The following is a 17,938-nucleotide window of genomic DNA, read 5'->3' on the forward strand; positions in this document are numbered from 1 at the left end:
AAAGGTTTCTCCCAAATTTTGTGGGAATCGTGGTGAACCGCGACCCGCGATCCTGAGCCGGTGCGCGCTGGGGACGCGATGCGCTGAAACCGGTCCAACGCACCGCTAGTTCGGCACTGCCCCGGGAGAAGACACCACCGGCCCGCGGGCTCGATAGGCGCGCTGACTGCGCCAATGACTGTGCACGGAAGGGAGTCTGATCGGAGGTCCGGTCTGGGTAAGGTCGGCGAAACAGCATGGCGGCGGCGGACCAAGTATCTAAGGTGGGAACTGTTGTTGTCGCGCGTCGTGAATGACTGCATCCCGTTCGCGATCATGACCAGGATGGCGTGATTCCTGAACGCCGTCGAGCTTCGTGCTCACATGCTTTGGGAGTTCCCAAATAAACGGATGTGCTTCGTCACTACTTTCTACTGTGTTCTCGTATCGGCGGACCTCGCCTGGCTGCCATAGGTGCGGGGGCCCACGGGGTTGACACGCCGGGAGGTAGCGTGGTGGCCTCCGCCGGAGAACTGGCTAGGTCGCCCCCAAGAACCCCGCATATTCAACTATCTCGAGAACTTCCGTTCCGTTGCCGGTGCAAGCAAGCACGCCCCTACAGTTTTACTGGCCAGTTCTGCCTGGCGCCGCTCTGTGGAAGCGCAAATAAACAGTACCGTTTATGCAATGGCGCTTGCATTGTATACCTTCGCCCACAACTCCCCGTATCGCCTGTTCCCGCTGCATGTCATGCTTCATACATCCGTGCTTCCAGTGACGAGGTATATTCGCCATTTTAATTAAGATTACTGATATGCAACAAAATCACCGTCGTTTCTTGGCATGAGAAGTGCGAGGGCACGTTTTAGCAACGATTGAAGCACGCACTATGAAGGTCCAGCCTCGTTGTCGCATTGTGTACTTTGGTCTGTTCAGCATGCGGTGCATGACGAAACAAACCAAACGACGCGAGCAAGGCTGACCGATGAGCCTATTGTGCTCTACTTAGCGCCTGTAGGGTCCGCCCTTGGTGCTGTTTCGGCGCATCTGCGTGCATTGGTTCGAGTGCGCGTGCAGCTTGCGTTTGACGTCAACACCGAATAGCCATATCGGCAGGTGTTAAGCTCCAGTTCTTTTCAGCGCTTCCGTGGTGCACCATAACGCCAGTGCGGAATGCAGGCTAAAATGAATGTGCTAGTAATGATTCTAGCGGTCATTTCGCTTTCGGGGGCGAATAAACCTAAAGAGAAAGGATTGCGATTTTGTGGTAAGTAAAGAATTACAATTTTGCGGTCTGTTGTCAAGACAACTAGGGTACCTAAGCATTCCTTATGACGTAGTGACTGTGAAATCGTGAGTGTCGAATTGCCGAATGTGTCTTAGTATTATCATCATCCTTTTCCTTTTGTGCCATTATTCTTCGTCTATCGGTTTCTATGACTCCGCATGTACTCGCGTTCTCACCCTGAAACAGTGAGGACATTATGGGGAAAGACTTTGGTACTCCTGTAATTGCTTCTTCTGTTATTTGCATGTCCAAGTGACTCATGTGGGCACGTTTTAATGTCGAAGGTCACAACGCAGTCACTGGGTTCCACTATGGCCAGCAAGCCTCCGAGCTGTGGTGGGCTTTGGGATGCGTGGCACTATCACATCCTAGAAATGCCTGGTTCGAATCACACGCAGACCAAAATTTACGCAACTTTCTTCTAAACTCCTGTTTTTATTCTTTGAGACTTCGGCCATTTTGTGCATCATTCGCTGCCATTTTGTTTGCGTCTGTTTTCCAGGGGCGCCGTATTTTCGACCCACCGAGTTAACCAATAGTTTCGCATTATATAACCGACCATTCATACCCGAAGCTTAGCCTTCAGCTCGATGCACAGTGCCCACTTCGTGCATGTATGCGCACGCTATTTCTAACAGAAATTGATTGGATCCAAACCTGTGACATGAGCCACATGTCGAAGTTGTCGACATGAGCGTATGGGGCAATGCTTAATGCTTATTTATTTTATTTTTCTTTGCCCAAATGCACGCTCGAATCAACGACGCAACAATAGGGACGTGTTCACCGCGTCTCTTGAAGATCTTTAAAAGCAAATTAAAACCATCCTGTCAGTCAATAACAATTGGTTGCCACGCTACGTCAAAAATAATGCGTGCTTTCTTTACTATGTAAGAACGGATATCTCTTACGAGTCTGTGTAGTTCTACCTGGATTCGTGGCCGTCATTCTTCTAATTGCCTCAATGCCTTCTTTTGTTTTAATTTTAGGAGTTTAACTTACACATCCTAGAGGTCCGTGTTTCGAATCACACCCAAGGCTCCGGATTAATGCTGACCGCGATTTTTAACGCGCCCCGAAATCTCGACACACGGGCATTTTCGCTTTTCGCCTCCATCTCAAACGCAGCCACCGCAAGCCGCGTCCTTCGGCTCAGCAGCGCAACGCGCCTTAGCCACTGAGCCACCGCGGTGGGTGAATGCCTTCTTGCGTTTACCTTACTATTGAGAGAAGCGCACGAACATACAACTTCGTTTTCATTTATCTACCCGTTCGTGCCACGCTATCCCTTTTCACGCAAATTAAAAGCACGAAACGTTACAGGCACTAAAAATGCTTTACGTCTTAAAAAGGGGGACAAGGGGGTTGACTATTCATGACGTGTATACATACCCACCTTTTTTTTTTCTTGCAGATTTGAAGGAGGCTTCCCAGCATTGGGTAATACAGTGCCTGTGGCCACGAGTTGATTACGAAGTGCGTGGTAGTATCACTGTGCAGCCTGGTACAGGGCTGTTTGAATTCGATCCCAAATCAGCTCTACCATTTCACAAAGTTGCCAAACTGACCCCATACCTACTAGGGAAACAGAACGTTTCCATTTTGCATATCAGTGTTCCGCAATAGTATTTGAACTGTAGAGTATAATAATTGAATTTCGAGTTCACATACTACCCGCTGAGATAGTGGTTCTTTATCAACATTTTTTTATCGCAACATTAAATGGACCCTGCAACAGTTTTTTTTTTTCAACTTTTTTTCAAAACCTGAAATGCTTTCACAACGTAGTCAAAAGGCCCATCCAGTCATTTGAATGTGGGGTAACAAAGTACCCCAGCCAAGTATTGCGGCTATGCGCCCGTGAGATGACGTATAAACTTGCTAAAAAAATTTGTTCTCTTTCTCTGTCTGGGCATTGTTTGCGCGCTTGAGCGATGTCAACCGAGCTGTGTTGCGACTATTGGCCGGCTTCCTTTAAGTGGCAGCAATAAACACATTCGAAAGCCCCATTGAAGAAAACCGCAGCAAAAGCAAAGCAGAAACTCGTGTACGTATCTGGTGCGGCGGGCAAATTACGCACTGCTGCTCTGTGCAGGCGATAACTGTAGCTTTTGCATTGCTTACAGGCACAAAGGAAAGTGCGAAAGCGTTTCTTAGCTGTGTTGCTGGGTCAGGATTGTCGTAGAAGTCACTGTCAAATTACCTCAATTAAAAAAAATTTCTTTAAGTATGCCCGTGTTTTCACATTAATGGTATTTTTATCGCGGCTTCATTCCTTTTGACCCATCCGAGCAAAAAATCAAGCACTCCATGATTGCATAGCGTGATGTCACAGCTCAGACCGAACTTTTGCGTCAAATCGTATGCTCGACATAGTCATTCACCAAGATTTTATTTTTGGCTGCATCGATTGGCCAATCGATTATCTCGTGGGAGAGATGAACCACAGTATTTTTTTGGAGGGTACTTTATGTTTTCCTAGAATGTGGCTAACCAATAATTTCGCCTTCTTTCTTGTAGCATACGATTTTTCAATAAACCTTCACACAGCCCTCTCGAAATAAGCGTTCCCACAAAACGCCGTTATCTTGCAGGCGCAAGTCTTGATCGCCAGTTTAATGCGCACACAGAATTGGGGACTCCCGGAGCTTTCCAAGGGGCTCTGCACCCCGGTAAGTGGCACTCTGCACTCCGGTAATGGGCAATACACGCTAATGTATTGGTCACGCTTCAGTCGTGCTGTTCGAACGAGAGCGCGGATCCCCTTCTCACGTTACACTGTCAACTCTTAAGTGGCAGTCTAGCGCGTGAAGAGCCCGAGCGCTTTGGCAACAACCTTTTGGTCGCTCGTTTCAGGCTCGAAATGTTCGCTGCCTTTAGTCTGGGTTCAACACTTAGGCAGCGACCATGCCGAGTTTCACAATATTACTTGTCGTGGTTACGCATACAACGAGCGTGTCAGAACGAGCGATATAAAGCAGCCACCGCTATTATTTTTTGCTAATGATATTCCGCAGCCATTCCGTAGGTCGTACGCAGTTAGTTAAAGCTGCCATGGAACCAAAGGCAAGGAATGCAAAATGGTTCACGCGGCATCTTTATCAGCTAAAATATAACCACTGCCTTACCAAGCTTCACCACGCTAACTAACCCAGGCCATGTTGAATGGTAATTTCAAAATGAGCATTATTTCGCATATTGCACCCTTAAGCACCGATAACGGTTACGGTGTCTCCCCGGTCATTTTGGCTCCGGCTCGCAATTCAGAGCAAACGCTTTCCCTCTTGAGGTCCCACCATGCCTACCACGCGCGTGTTCGCATCGATGTGCCCTTCTCATGAGATTGATGGCGACTTTCTCACAAAATACATAGCGAGCTTCTTTTTACAACGACATTTTTGCCCGACGAGACCAGCGAGTTGCGAGATTAAATGAACCACTTTAAAGAGGGTATTTTGATGAATGGCTGGTTTTATTCACTACAGTTTTGCACGAATGTCTCCTTTTTATGTCCCACTTCTTTAAAATAGCACAGCAGACAACAATTCCCGTGTTTTTCCCGCAGTTAAGAAAAAAGCCTGTTCTTTTTGTATGGCCGCGGGCTAGATGTACGCAAAAAAAATGTACCCTGGCGAAGTTGGTGCCCTTAGGCCAAAACTGCTTTTTTTTTATTTCATCGCAAGGTAACTGGCATGGCTGTTGCCCGTCTTATTTTTAAACAAAACAAGCCATAAAATGTGAACCCCGTACAAGATTTCAGTGCAAAGAATTCCGCAGTACGCGCGATGGATAAAGAGATAAAATTAAGTTTGTTAAAAGAGCACTAGTGCGGGCCCTCGTACCACATCCCTTTCATTGGAAAACCGTTTAATTCGACTAATTTTCCAATAAGAGAGGTATCATTGACAAAGCCAAGTGATTTTTTAGCTGAAACAAATTGAGAAAAACAATTGTGGGACGATCTCACGTATGTTCCCGGGGCACACGCAAGCCTCATTTGGTTCGTTTACGTGACTAAGCGGACTCAAATGAATCTTGCTTGTTGTCCTAAACTTTCGCGCATCAGACTCCGCATAAATTGCTGCTTGTCAATCTGTGCCCAGTACATATCTCCGGGTATGTCTTACTCAGTGGGTATGAAACCCCTGGCTATAGGCTTCAAAAAACAACGGCAAGCTTCAGAGTACGAGCACAGATTTTTTTTTTTTTTTTTGTGGTGGACATTTGAAATTCTTGCGCACTAATTTATTACAGCCAAGCCATTGATAGTCAGGGTTCCGTGGATTTTTTATTAGAGCGTGCAAAAACTAGGGGCCATTTACCTCTCGTGCCTCACACCAGCCAAAACATGACCTCCATTCGCGGAGAAAACGAACGTCCCGGTGTCTGTCGTCATCAAAGTCGCATGCAGTTCAAGCCATTGAAATATACCTCATACTCATACGCCTCATCGCTTGAATGAGCATCTGAGTAGATTAGCTATCAGTAGGCACCACTTACGAGATCAGTGCGTTTTCAAGCAGAAAATAAATGTTTCTCAGATGTTTGCCGCAGTGCACCTACGTTTGCGCTGCCCTCTCTTTCCGGGCGTTCCGAGCGTGTCTAATATCCACCGGCTCCTCGGGGAATCAGTACCCTCGACAAGACGAGTTGCCATTCCCCATTTTCAATTTCACTCCTTTCGTGTAGTCCGAACTCAAGATTAGCTGGTCGTCGGCCTCCACATAGGGGAATGGCTCATAAATTTCTCAGGTCATTCATTCATTCATTCATTCATTCATTCATTCATTCATTCATTCATTCATTTTCTTGTGTGATTAGGCGTTTTATAAAGCGTTGTCCAACACGCCTCCGCGTCGATTCATTCTCTGTAGGTACGTTGCACTGTGCTACGCTCCATAGTACGCGCACATGCTTCTGAGTAAGGGCACCAGTTCCTTGTGGGAGACCCTCTTAGTGCTTACGTGCTAGTATTTTATTACAGCGGCCTGAACGCGTGCCACAATCGCCACATTTCTATGCGAAAGCATTGAATGGCTCATTGGCAAAAGAGAGACACACACATTTAATATACTCGTGAGTAGGAGGATATTGTTAAGGCCTCCACACAATGAGAACCATACTTAGCCTAAAATGCCTTGGTGCTGTTGCATGCCAAATGAATTCAACCACACCAAGGCATTTGTCATTTGGCAAAAGCCTTTGTCAATGTTGAGTTTTTTTGTTTTTTGTTTTTAATTCCAACTGACTCAAGCAATTAAGTTCAGTTAACTAAAGCAACGGGTGCTTCTTTTCCGCAGTGTACGGGGGGTTTTCTAATAAAAATGAAGGAAGCTCACGCTAACGAGGATGTACGCAACCTTCGCGACCATTCCAAAGGTTTAAGTCCACCACTGCAGCCGATTTGCTTCTCCTTCGCTGCCGCAACGACCTTTACTCCATCATTGCTGCTATAAGTGCAAGCTTCGTTCATTCTTTTGGAAGTGATAATCATTAGACATCGCCTTGGAGGGGCGTACGCTATGGCGTGTCTTTCTCGTTCACAACACGTGTTGCCACGATTACGGCAAACACTGGAGGGTTTTTTTTTTTTGCCAATATTGGCCATTCTCCCTACGTGGGTATGCTTGGCTTGACAAACATGCGCCGGGGACGCTCTGCGGTCGCCGCGAAGCATGCACACGTGAGCGCTCAGCATTTCTTGTGTTTTTTGTACGGCCGGGCGGTCGCCGCAACCGTGGCCAATCTCCCTAAGTGGGGTTTCTTGGCTCGAGAAACGTGCGCAGGCGGTCGTCGCGAGGCACGCACACGCGAGCGCTAGGCATTTTCTTGGTTCTTTTAACTGCCGGGAGGCCGCCGCAATCTTTGCCAATCTCCCTAAGCGGATATTGTTGGCTTGAGAAACGTGCGCAGGTGACGCAGGGCAGTAGTCGCGAGGCATGCACACACGAGCGCTAGGCATTTTCTTGGTTTTGTTAACTGCCGGGCGGTCTCCGTGAGGCCCGCGCTCACGTGCATGCGCTCGGTAATTTCTTTGTATTTTTAACTGCGGACAATACAGATTTTTTCTTGCAGAAGGTAAGAGAGCCATAATGACGGACAGTTTGGCTGCACCAACCACATCTCATTTCCTTGCACCAAATTAGCCATTCTCTTGCAGCAGATTAGGCATCGCTAGCAGCTTGACCGGTCGTAAATTAAATGCTTTGCAGACGCGATATCGTTTGGGCGTGAGTATATAGGGGCCATATGAGCCCAAGCGGATATGGATCTAAGCTCGGGTGGCCTTGCATATATCGGGTAGGCCCTTTCCGGTCAACCACCCACGTGGATATATGTCGTGTGCGGGGCAAAGGGTCTGGCGACGAGTCCCTTTTTCGACATTTCAGATGAATTTCAATATTTATTTTATACATACGTAAGCGCGTCGTTGCGCACAAGGCAAGGCGACTCGCCTCGCTAGACACGTAATAACGCGTGCTGCTCAGATTTGAAGCTCAACGACTTGCTCACAGAGAACTACAGTCGAGTCCACTTATAACGATACCGTTTATAACAATATATAGGATATAACGATGAACAGCTAAGGCACCTACAACTTTTGTATTCTTTCTATGGTAAAATAAACCGCTTAAAACAAAGCTCCTGTGCCACGATATCGGATATAACGATTAAATACGGTGATATTGTGCACCAAAAGTGCAACAGTGACTACTCAAATGACGCGGTTGCGCAGCCTAGTCAGGTAGTGTCTTCGTAGAAAGCCCAATGCGTGACACATTCCCTCGGGGACTTTGTTTCCGCCAAGGACATTAACCTCAGCTAGGTGAGCACCTGTAGATGCTCTTGGAAAAGATTTGCGCTAGCTTAACGCGCGGCAAACAAAGGTGATCGAATGTGGCTTCTTTTCCGCAAATTAGTAGTAGTACCACCTTGCTGGCATGCGAATAAAATGTTTTGAGCTCTGTTCCGTCTTTTTATTTCGCCACCCTCTTATAACAATTATCGGTTATAACGATGGGATTTCCTTGGCACTTGGATATTGTTATAAGTGGACCAGACTGTACCAGCAGGGGTGGAATATATGGCATCGGATTCATGACGGGAAGGGCCTAGGTTTCATAGGCTAAATTAAAATTGCTATGACAGTAGTGATTACCCACTAAAAGCTTGTACGGCGAGGCAGACGTTATGTGCATGGAAGAATGCAAAACTATGACGTATAACTACGTCAAACGTATTAAACATTTTTATTTAAATTCTTCTTGGCCTCTGTATTATAGGTAGTAAATGTTGAAGGCAACCCCAGCCTTTAAAAGTCGTAAAAGTGACAAGTAGTCTAGAGTATCAGCACCGAATTCTGCATCCGAGACCAAAATAAGCGCGCGAGCGCTTATTTTTCATCACAGCACAAATGCGATGTGAAGAAATGTGGGCCAGTTGTCTTAAGTAACACCCGAACTCATAAGTGGGCATTCGACGCTTTGCTGACGGCCCAATACGGCATTATGATAAATAAAAATCCGTGGTTAATTTCTCTCAGAGGTATTGATCAGAGTATGAGATATGATGACAGGTGATGCTTGCACATGTTCACTCATGCTCACCCATTCGATCCAGCATGCAAATCGACCTCGAACGCACTAAGTGAAAAGTTGAAGAGGGGATATCAAAGGCTGTAACCTATTGAATGAGTGAGGGGGGGGGGGTGTTCGACATCAACCCTAGCCGGCGAGTTTGAGGTTGAATAAGATACGGACTAAAACAGATATAAGTAAGGGCAAATGTCAGTGCACTTACTTTCCGCCTGGGTCCAATCCTGTCACGTTTCGTAATCAACTATGATGTGTGCCCAGCAAAAATTTACCCAATAATGCGCACGTACGGGATCATCAACATCATCGCCATAATCAAAGTACAAAGCCTGGGGAAATTATTCTCCTAGAATGTGAACTTTTCGGGGAGAAGATTTCCCTTAGTTCTGGACTGCACCCCAGGATTTTTAATTTGGTTTAACAAAGCTATAGCGCAGGGATGGGGTCTAGGTGCAGAGGCCGCGTGAATATCTCAGCTGAGTAGGAGCCGGGCTGTGGTTTGAGATGGGGTCGAGATTAGAAGAACACCCGCTCCAAGGCTATAGGGGCACGGAACATTTATATTTTAAATACGGCTTATTCACTCTAGCTCAAAATATAAACTTGGTATGAACGATAAACCATAACCTGTCAACATGCTCTATGTTCTTCCGACTTAATTTGAAATGGGGATGAAGTGGTTATTCGATCATAGAGTGGGCCTCATTCGTACCTCCTCCTCCCCAACAGAACCCGGAAATTCCGAGGGGGGAGGGAAGGCGCTCGCCCCCTCGCCACCCTGTCCCCCTTCACGTACGCAGCTGTCACTTTGCCTTCGAAGAAAGCTTCAAATTTTGTTAGCTAAGACAGTTTACTCATCATTCACTAAATTGTATTTGTTTAAGATAATTACCTACTGGGAATGAATTACTGCTGATATTGTCTGCGCTGCACTTGTTTTTTTTTTCGTGTTTGAGACGTTCTGCTGAGTATACTATATTCTCAGTGAATACGCCTTATATGCGATGTACACACCCGCTTGGGCTTGAAAGAGGCGCGAGGTTTGAACGAATCATAAGTAAATATATCAATGAGGTTGAGGCAACGTCGAGTTAGAGGTGAGGCTTGAGGTGACGTGAGGTTGAGGTGAGGTATATGTTGATTAAAGCATGCTAAGGTGATTTTGCCTGCCCGAACCTTAACCTCTACGGTGAGGTTCAACCTCTTCGGTGAGGTTCAACCTCAACGGTGAGGTTGCGGTTCAGGTTCAGGTGAGGTTGAAAAAGATGGTTTGAGTTTGTAGTCAGGTCGACAATGGTTGTCATTTTCCCACCTCTGCTCAGTAGCCACGAGTGTCTAACTGGTTTGTGGTTCACTACTCTCTCCAAGGCGCTTACATTAACATTCAAAAGCCACGAGCAACATTGATTCAATTTCAGATTTAGACCTAACTTTGCGGCCCAGACTGGGCGTTACATGTACACCCCCAGAACAAAAAAGAGCCCTCTTTTGTTTTATTCTGCCTATTCGAAGTTAATTAAAGGAGGCGTAGCTACAACGTTTCTTCAGGCAGTATAAAATACACGTTAGCTTTAAAAACTACTCCACGTGTCTTAATAATGTTGGTCATCTTTCGGACTTTGCAACAAACATCTTTTACAGCCTTTTGCGAGGGCTGAAAGAACAGAAAAAACCTGCCCAAGCTCAATTGGGGCGTAACAAAATGCACGTTATTCCGTATCCTCGCAAAAAGGTTACGGAGAGTACTGTAGGGTAAATGCACTCTTCTATGCCCCGTGTAAGTTGGCAAAAATATCTCCTATGTTGACAAACAAAGGAACACCTGTGCTTTGCTCAAAGAAGCAAGCAACACGCTTCATCTACTGCACACGTAAAGTTTTCTACAAGATACCACTGAGTGGTGATATTGGACAGGCAGGCCGGTGCTTCAATGACCGGGCACGCAAGCACCGACTCGCGATACGCAGAAATGTTGGCGGTCACCAGGTGATCATCGTAAAAAATGCGGGTGTGTGCCATAACTGAAAAAAAAAACTGATTCCTGAAGTGAGCCTCGGATAAAGCAGAGAGAGAGTATAGAAGCATACCACGTAATAAAGCCAGCAAAAAAGGCATCAGAGCACCATGACTGTCAACCTTTGTAACAAAGCACAATCACAGAAAATATCTGTTTGTAATTTCTTGTATTTTTCGAATATTTTTATTCATGTTTATTTTATAATGTTGGTTGGACGCTCAGAAAATAAACAGTAGGAAATTAGTGCCCGCCTTTGTCTGTTTGTGTTTTTTTTTTGTCTTTCGTGCCCTTTGTTTTTCAGCGCCGTTCAAATTTGCTTCAAGAACACGAACCAACTAACTCGAACCGGCATCCTGCGTACATGTTTCTTGAATAGTGGAGATTACTGCTTTAACTTAGCAACATGTGCTTCTGACCTAAGTTGGTCGCAGTTAAGTGTAACGCGACTTGCTAGGGAGTCGGTGTTGTGCAGTTGGTCAAACGTTTTATTGGACAGCTGCTCTACCACTATTTTGCCTTCCCAGACAAACTCCTGCTACTATCGTGGGTCGAGATTGCGTCCACGGTTAACACTCTTGTTTCGCCATCCTCATGTGCGAAAACAAATCTGTACAGAGTCACAGCCACCGGCTGCGGTCATTCGAGCCCTGCGACGGATTTCTTGCCGCCCATAGGCAACCTCGGAAATTTGCTGAACGCTTTCTGGCCCCCTTTCTATTGGAATTTGTTTTTTTTTTTTTTTTTTTGAAACTAAGAAGACTTCGTTAATGACAAAAATAGTGCCTGTTACAAAAACCAGATGACGCCACTAAGCTGAAACTATCGTTGCGTGTCCGTTTGCATGCGCTGAACTAAACGTGGGCACGTAACACTGTAAATTCCCGAAAAAAAAACTGGCATTTAGCGCTGTAATATTTTAATGTAGGTAGTACAGTGAATGAAACGGATAACTCGCCGACTTTACTGAAGCAGAAAACATGACAGATATTGTTTTGGCGGCCGCTGTTTTCCCTTTCATTTTATTTTTTTACAGTTGACGCATAACACCCCCCCCCCCCCCCCCCACTTCTGAAAAAAAAAAGAAATCTGCAGAAATTCAGAAAATTGGGTATTAATGCGTATCATTCTTAAGCGGCTCGTCTAGACTATGCTTTTTACAGCCAGATTTGCCTATGAGTATACGTCAAAGACGCTGGGATTAGTTTATTGTTTGTAAGTTTTCTTTTATTTCTGTTCGCCAATGATGTAAATTTATACCATTATAGAGATTAAATGCTATTACTTCGGCCATTATGTATTTTACCGCAGATGCAAGACGTATAGCGCTGGGTTGATTCGTTTTCGCTATTTTTTGTTCGTATATTTAACGTTCTTTCCCGTGCTTTTTTTTTCAGTTTAGTCTCCGTTTTTTTTAAAGGACATGCATAAGATGCATATTTTTGACTTCGACAGATTATGTTCATAAAAATTTTATTTTTTTATTTGTCTTATTCATCGTTTTTTTTTCTTCCACCAATTGTCTCCATTTACGCTATTATAACAATTAAACGTGTTACTTCCGCCACTAATGCATTTCTGTGGAAATGCAGGGGGGTTGCACGGTTTGCTCATCTTCACTATTTTTGTTCGTATTTCGAACGTTATTTCCCGCGCTTTTTTTATTTTAGTCTTCGTATTTGAGGACATGTATAAGATGCATATTTTGACTTCCGGCAGATTGTTTTTGTGAAAATTGTATTCTTTTATATTTTTCTTCTACATTTGTTTTTCAAGATTTTCTTCCACCAATTATCTCCATTTACGCTATTATTACGATTAAATGTGCTACTTTCGCCAATTCTGTATTACTGTGCGAATGGAGGGTGTTCCACGGTCCTGGCCGGTTGTGGTGGGGGGGGAGGGAGGGGCGGTATTTGGCAAAGAATCTTACGCTTTAAAATGCTCCTGGCTGCACCTTCGTGGGGAAAAGCGCTCAAAAAACACGGACGAAGAAAGAGACAGACAACACGGCGCTATTCTCGCAACTGCAAGTTTTTTGAAAAAAAAAAACAAATATTTCGGCTCCAGAAAGTAATGCTATGTTGACTCTCACTGAAAATAAACCCATAAAACCGATTAAGAAGTCAGGAAAAGCAGAAGAAAAATCCCGGGCCACCTGCACTAACACGAAAACTGGGGAGGGGCCAAGTATATAGTGTATAAGTGTATTCTTGGCGCCTTGGCGTTTTTGCCCACGGAGATGAAACCATTGGGGAGTAAAGATGTATACAGCTTTGCCGTTAAAGTCTCGTGTATTTGAAACGCGAAGCGTTCAAAAGCGAGGCGTTAGAAAACGACTGTCCCGGTGTGTTCTTTTAGTACGCGTTTTTGCCCACGAAGATGAAACCGTTTGGGGGTAGTGGTAGGCAGATTTGCTGTAAAAGTCTCGTGTCTTTGAAGCACGAAGCGTTCTAGCACGAGAAGTTGGAAAACGAGTGTACAGGTGTGTTCTTTTGGTACGCGTTTTTGCCCACAGAGATGAAACGTTCCAGCGCGAGGCGCTGGAAAACGAGCGTCCCGGTGTTCTAGTACCGTGACTACATGAAATGACGATGATGACAGGAGACGCCGAAAGCCCGAACCCCTGAGGGGCTTTGCCCCTAAAAGCACAATTAATACTTGTACAGCTTATGACTTAAATTAGAGGCACCCGCCGCGGTGGCGCAGTGGCTAAGGCGTTGTGCTGGTGAGCACAAGGACGCGGGTTCGATTCCCGGCCGTGACGGCCGCTTTTCTGATGGAGGCGAAAAGCAAAAACTCCCGTGTGTACGAGATTTCGGCGCACGTAAAGATCCCCAGGTGGTCAAAATGAATCCGGAGCCCTGCACTACGGCGCGCCTCATCGCCTGCGTTGCGTCGGCGCGTTAAACCCTACAATCATCATCATAAATAAAAGGCGCCGTGTTGCCTGCCTCTTTCTTCGTCCGTGTGCTTGGGCGCTTTTTCCACCAAGATAAATCCATACCACCTAGCCCAACTTTCCGCCACTGGTGTAAATGCATTATGTAGATCTGTACAGTTGGTCATTGCGTAACCCTATTTGGGCGGTGGTTGCGTTCACCATTGCATTGACCTATGGAGCCGGTTTGTTGTCAAATACAGTAGACTCGCGATAAATAAATCCCGGATAATTCAAACATTCGGTTAATTGAAACAAAATTCAAAAATTCTGTTGGCCAACTATGTTATCAAACTATTTTAAAGCCACTTAATTCAAACTGCTCCATTGCGAAAATTCAGTTAATTCGTTCTTCTAGCTTGTCCGAGCCAAGGGATATCTGCAGCATTTGCCGCTTCAAGCTGCGCATTTGCGTTATGATATCAATAACAGTTACAAACACAGCCGATTAGCTGCATGCACGCGTCAAAGCGAAACCGCGCTCGTCAACACCCGTGTGTGGATTGAACTGGCTGCCCTTCCTGACATCGAAAACTTCCTTTCGAACTCTCATGAAAAGCAGCCACTCATTCGTGATTTTCTTTAAGTGGCGATAGCACTCGAGTATTGTGTGTCAATGCTGTGTTATTAAATATATGTGACTGTTTCATTACAACACAAGTTGGCATGTTGCCCCGAGTCATATTTATGAGAACTTCTGGTAATTCAAATAAAATCGTGAGGTCCCTTCGAGTTTGAATTATCGCGAGTCTACTGTAGGGTCCTCTCTCCAGTCTGGAAGTGTTTTCAATACAGTTTCATTGCTGTACATTGTTCCACCGAGAATTGTTTGGAGTCTGTATTCGCATAATGCAGAAATATATTGTTACAAATCCAAGGGAACCATTAGGAGCCCCAGCACACCGGCAAACGGGCGCGTCGGCCACTCAAGACGCTGTTTAGCAGTAGCACTGTTGTGGACGCGATAGCTGCTTTCCCTAATAAAAATGTTCTTGCTCCGTGGCCACATTGCTAATGTTTATGAGGGAAACGTTTGGCCACGGAGAAAAAAGTTCCAGGTTAAGATCTTTCATTGTTCTTTTTTCTTTCTTTCTTCTGCAGCATGGGATATTTACTGTTCGACTCCACTTCAGGGTAAGTGCAATCTTCACGCCTACTGGCTTCACGTGCACATACGAATGACCAAGGTTAAACTCTAAACGTGCACATCGACACAAAATCTATGGTTTCGGCAATTGATTCTCATTTTATAGGCATTCATGCTTCTCTGTATGCGTCCCGTGCATCTGTTGTTGTTGTTGTTGTTGTTGCCGTCGTCGTCGTCGTCGTCGTCGTCGTCATCGCCGCCGCTGTTGAGGCTGCAGTGTTCAGACGCAAATACGCATATATTGCTTGCAGCAGTTTTAGCTTCCTGTAGACAAGGTTTATTAGTGTTTTCCGCAATAAAAAAATGTACGCTGAGAAATCAGATATTTCCTATAGCGAAGGCTCAAACCCGAACTCTTTCCTTGGTAAATAAAAATACGTAACAAACATTCACGTTTATTTCTGTGTGGGCCACATGCATTGCGAGATACACGAGCGTATTAACCATAATTCCAAGTAATTCTTCGCCAAAACTGTACTCTTACATCAAAACATTAGACCAATAATTAATGAATATATTCTCAAACACCGCCAAACAGAGTTTCAAGGCCAGCGAGACACGGAGCTTACCTCTTCGCCCCGATTCTGATGCTGCGGTTCCTCTTTTATTTACAAGCGTGACATTATCGTATACTCATACGTCTTCCCAATGCTCAGATATGCGCGAAGTATCAGTTGTTGGCAACGTTGAGCAATTCGGCTAAATATTAGGATGTCTCATTCTATTTTCCTCCACTTCCGCGTGAGAAAGGCGAGTTCGAAAAGCTTCGTTTTCCTTTCACGAGTCTCATAGCCCAAATGCTTATGTCGGCTGAGAATGCACACTCGTCGGTTCGCGGGACGGTAGTTAAATGTCCTGAAGGCACGTCTGTCCTGTATAAGCTGTACAGGAACAAACAAGCGGTCGGAATTAACTGGGGTACGAGCAAACGCACGATAATGCGAGTATTCAAGGCTGAGGCGCATTTAAACAAAAACACTAACTAGGGCGACGACTTTCCGGCATACAGTTCTCAACACGACGGTGTTAAGCAGCGGGCATTTTCGCTTAATTTTGCCGCTAAAAATTATTCTGAGCACCGCACTTCTTATAAAGAATAAAACAGCGCATTACACAAGGGAAATGGCCAAATGAATCCGCAAAATATCAGCTTTCAAATACATTTCGGTGTTAGAAAAAATTTCGGTGTTAGAAAAAAGATGAACTAATGTGCGGCATGTTGTTCGCCCTAATGGCTCCCCATTCGTTATGGTTTCCATAACACAATTTAAAAAGGTACCCTTGTCAGTCAGTGTTCGTCCTCTGAGTTTACTCCTGTTTTGTCTTACCTCGTCTTGTTATATGTTTAAACAGTTATTTGTCGCTGTGTCAAGGAACGGCAATACGGTTTTGCGTCACTCAACGCTCATGCCTAATAACTGCTCAAAGTTTCTTGAATGTTCGTCTTGTTTATCATTTACAGTCAGAATTGAATGTAAAGCATTGGTTTGCGTTTCGGAGAGATGGAATCTATAATGCGTAGCATTATGAGTAGCAACTTTCGACGGCTATTATAACTGTACAAAAACCGCTGAGATTTACCCCCTACTCCTCTTGCTAAGTTAATCTTTAAGTTTAAAGTAGCTGTATTCAAAACACCATGGTTTTGGAGATATTAAATGGGGTTCTTGAAAAAGGCAACGACTACTGCTCTGCGGCGTACAACGACCGATATCAGTACATTATCAGCATTTTAGGCTCCTCTGGAAAAGGTTTGCTAATGACTGGCTTTTGCCACACCTTGCTATAAAGGCATCTGTAACCAAGACAGACGGAACATTTCCTCAGCCTGTTTGTGGTTTCTTGTTTGTTTCACTTGTGGTGTTTTAAACAGATTCTAGGGCACTGAACTTTTAACCCTTTGTGAGCGGAAGGGGTTGAGCACAAAACATTCCCATAATTTTGCAACAGGAAATATATTTTAATTTTGTGTTTCAGTTAATTTTTTACAAAACATGTTTCCAAAAGCTAGATAGAAATGTTTTAGAGGCACGTTTAAAAAAGAACGCGCCAGACATAAGATATGAAAATAAAATGGTAGCTTCATCCTTTATCTTCGGCGTGAAGGCGAGAATGTAAAAGCAACACGTGTTTTCTAATCGAAACTTAAATGTGCAGCATGAGATATATTTTGTTCTTGTGTTGGTGTCAGTAATTCTCTGCGTTGTTTTTTTTTTTTTTTTCAGAAAAAACGCGACTGGCAGAAGCTGCTAATGACAATTCGCGAAGCTGTCGTGTGCATGAAATATCTCGCAAAGTACACTGCTACCGGTCGAGAATGAAGAAAATAAAGGTGGTTGAAAACCAACCTCTACATTACAAGCGGATGTGTATTTAAAAAAAATAACATGTTTGGTCTCCCGTCACTATTTGTGTCCTTTCATCTGCACCATTAATTTTGAGCGCTGTAAAAAGGTCCAACCATGGATGCCAGCGTTTCCTCGTAGTTTTCGCGTTAAGAATTATTCGCTGCAGTGACTTTTTGTATGGTGGTAATGATCGTATTGTGATCGTAGACCTTTCCAGAGTAGTTGAGCGAGTTCTTTATGAATATCCGTTGGAATCAGGTATCTGCAAGCCGCTGGGAACTCCGTCACACAGCGTTCTTCTTTGCAAGGCGTCTCGTAAAGGAACGGTGGTAGTTTTACCGCCCCCATTCCCCCGCTCAGCAATGATTTGCACACAACCTCCTCGTAAAACACCCCCAACCTTCTAACACTTTTAAGATATGACATACGGTCCCCTTATTTCCCGAAATTGATTGATTGATTGATTGATTGATTTATTGATTGATTGATTGATTGATTGATTGATTGATTGATTGATTGATTGATTGATTGATTGATTGATTGATTGATTGATTGATTGATTGTAGGGTTTAACACGCCGACGCAACGCGGGCGATGAGGCGTGCCGTAGTGGAGGGCTCCGGATT

The 17,938-nt window shown here is 44.7% G+C and overlaps 1 protein-coding gene across 1 annotated transcript; it reads left to right on the top strand.

The window, feature by feature from the left end:
* Nucleotides 1-1,034: 1,034 nt before the first annotated feature.
* LOC144153306 (uncharacterized) lies at nt 1,035-17,325 on the top strand. Its single transcript, XM_077684960.1, has 5 exons — nt 1,035-1,246; nt 2,682-2,743; nt 3,862-3,939; nt 14,919-14,951; nt 17,190-17,325. Exons 1-5 carry the CDS (start codon nt 1,153-1,155, stop codon nt 17,283-17,285), a joined length of 363 nt encoding a protein of 120 aa, XP_077541086.1. The 5' UTR covers nt 1,035-1,152; the 3' UTR covers nt 17,286-17,325.
* The last annotated feature ends 613 nt before the right edge of the window (nt 17,326-17,938 follow it).

The sequence above is a fragment of the Haemaphysalis longicornis genome, unplaced genomic scaffold, assembly GCF_048455015.1.
Source record: "Haemaphysalis longicornis isolate Haplotype H1 unplaced genomic scaffold, Haemaphysalis longicornis Haplotype H1 scaffold_1, whole genome shotgun sequence".
Classification (NCBI taxonomy): Eukaryota; Metazoa; Arthropoda; class Arachnida; order Ixodida; family Ixodidae; genus Haemaphysalis; species Haemaphysalis longicornis.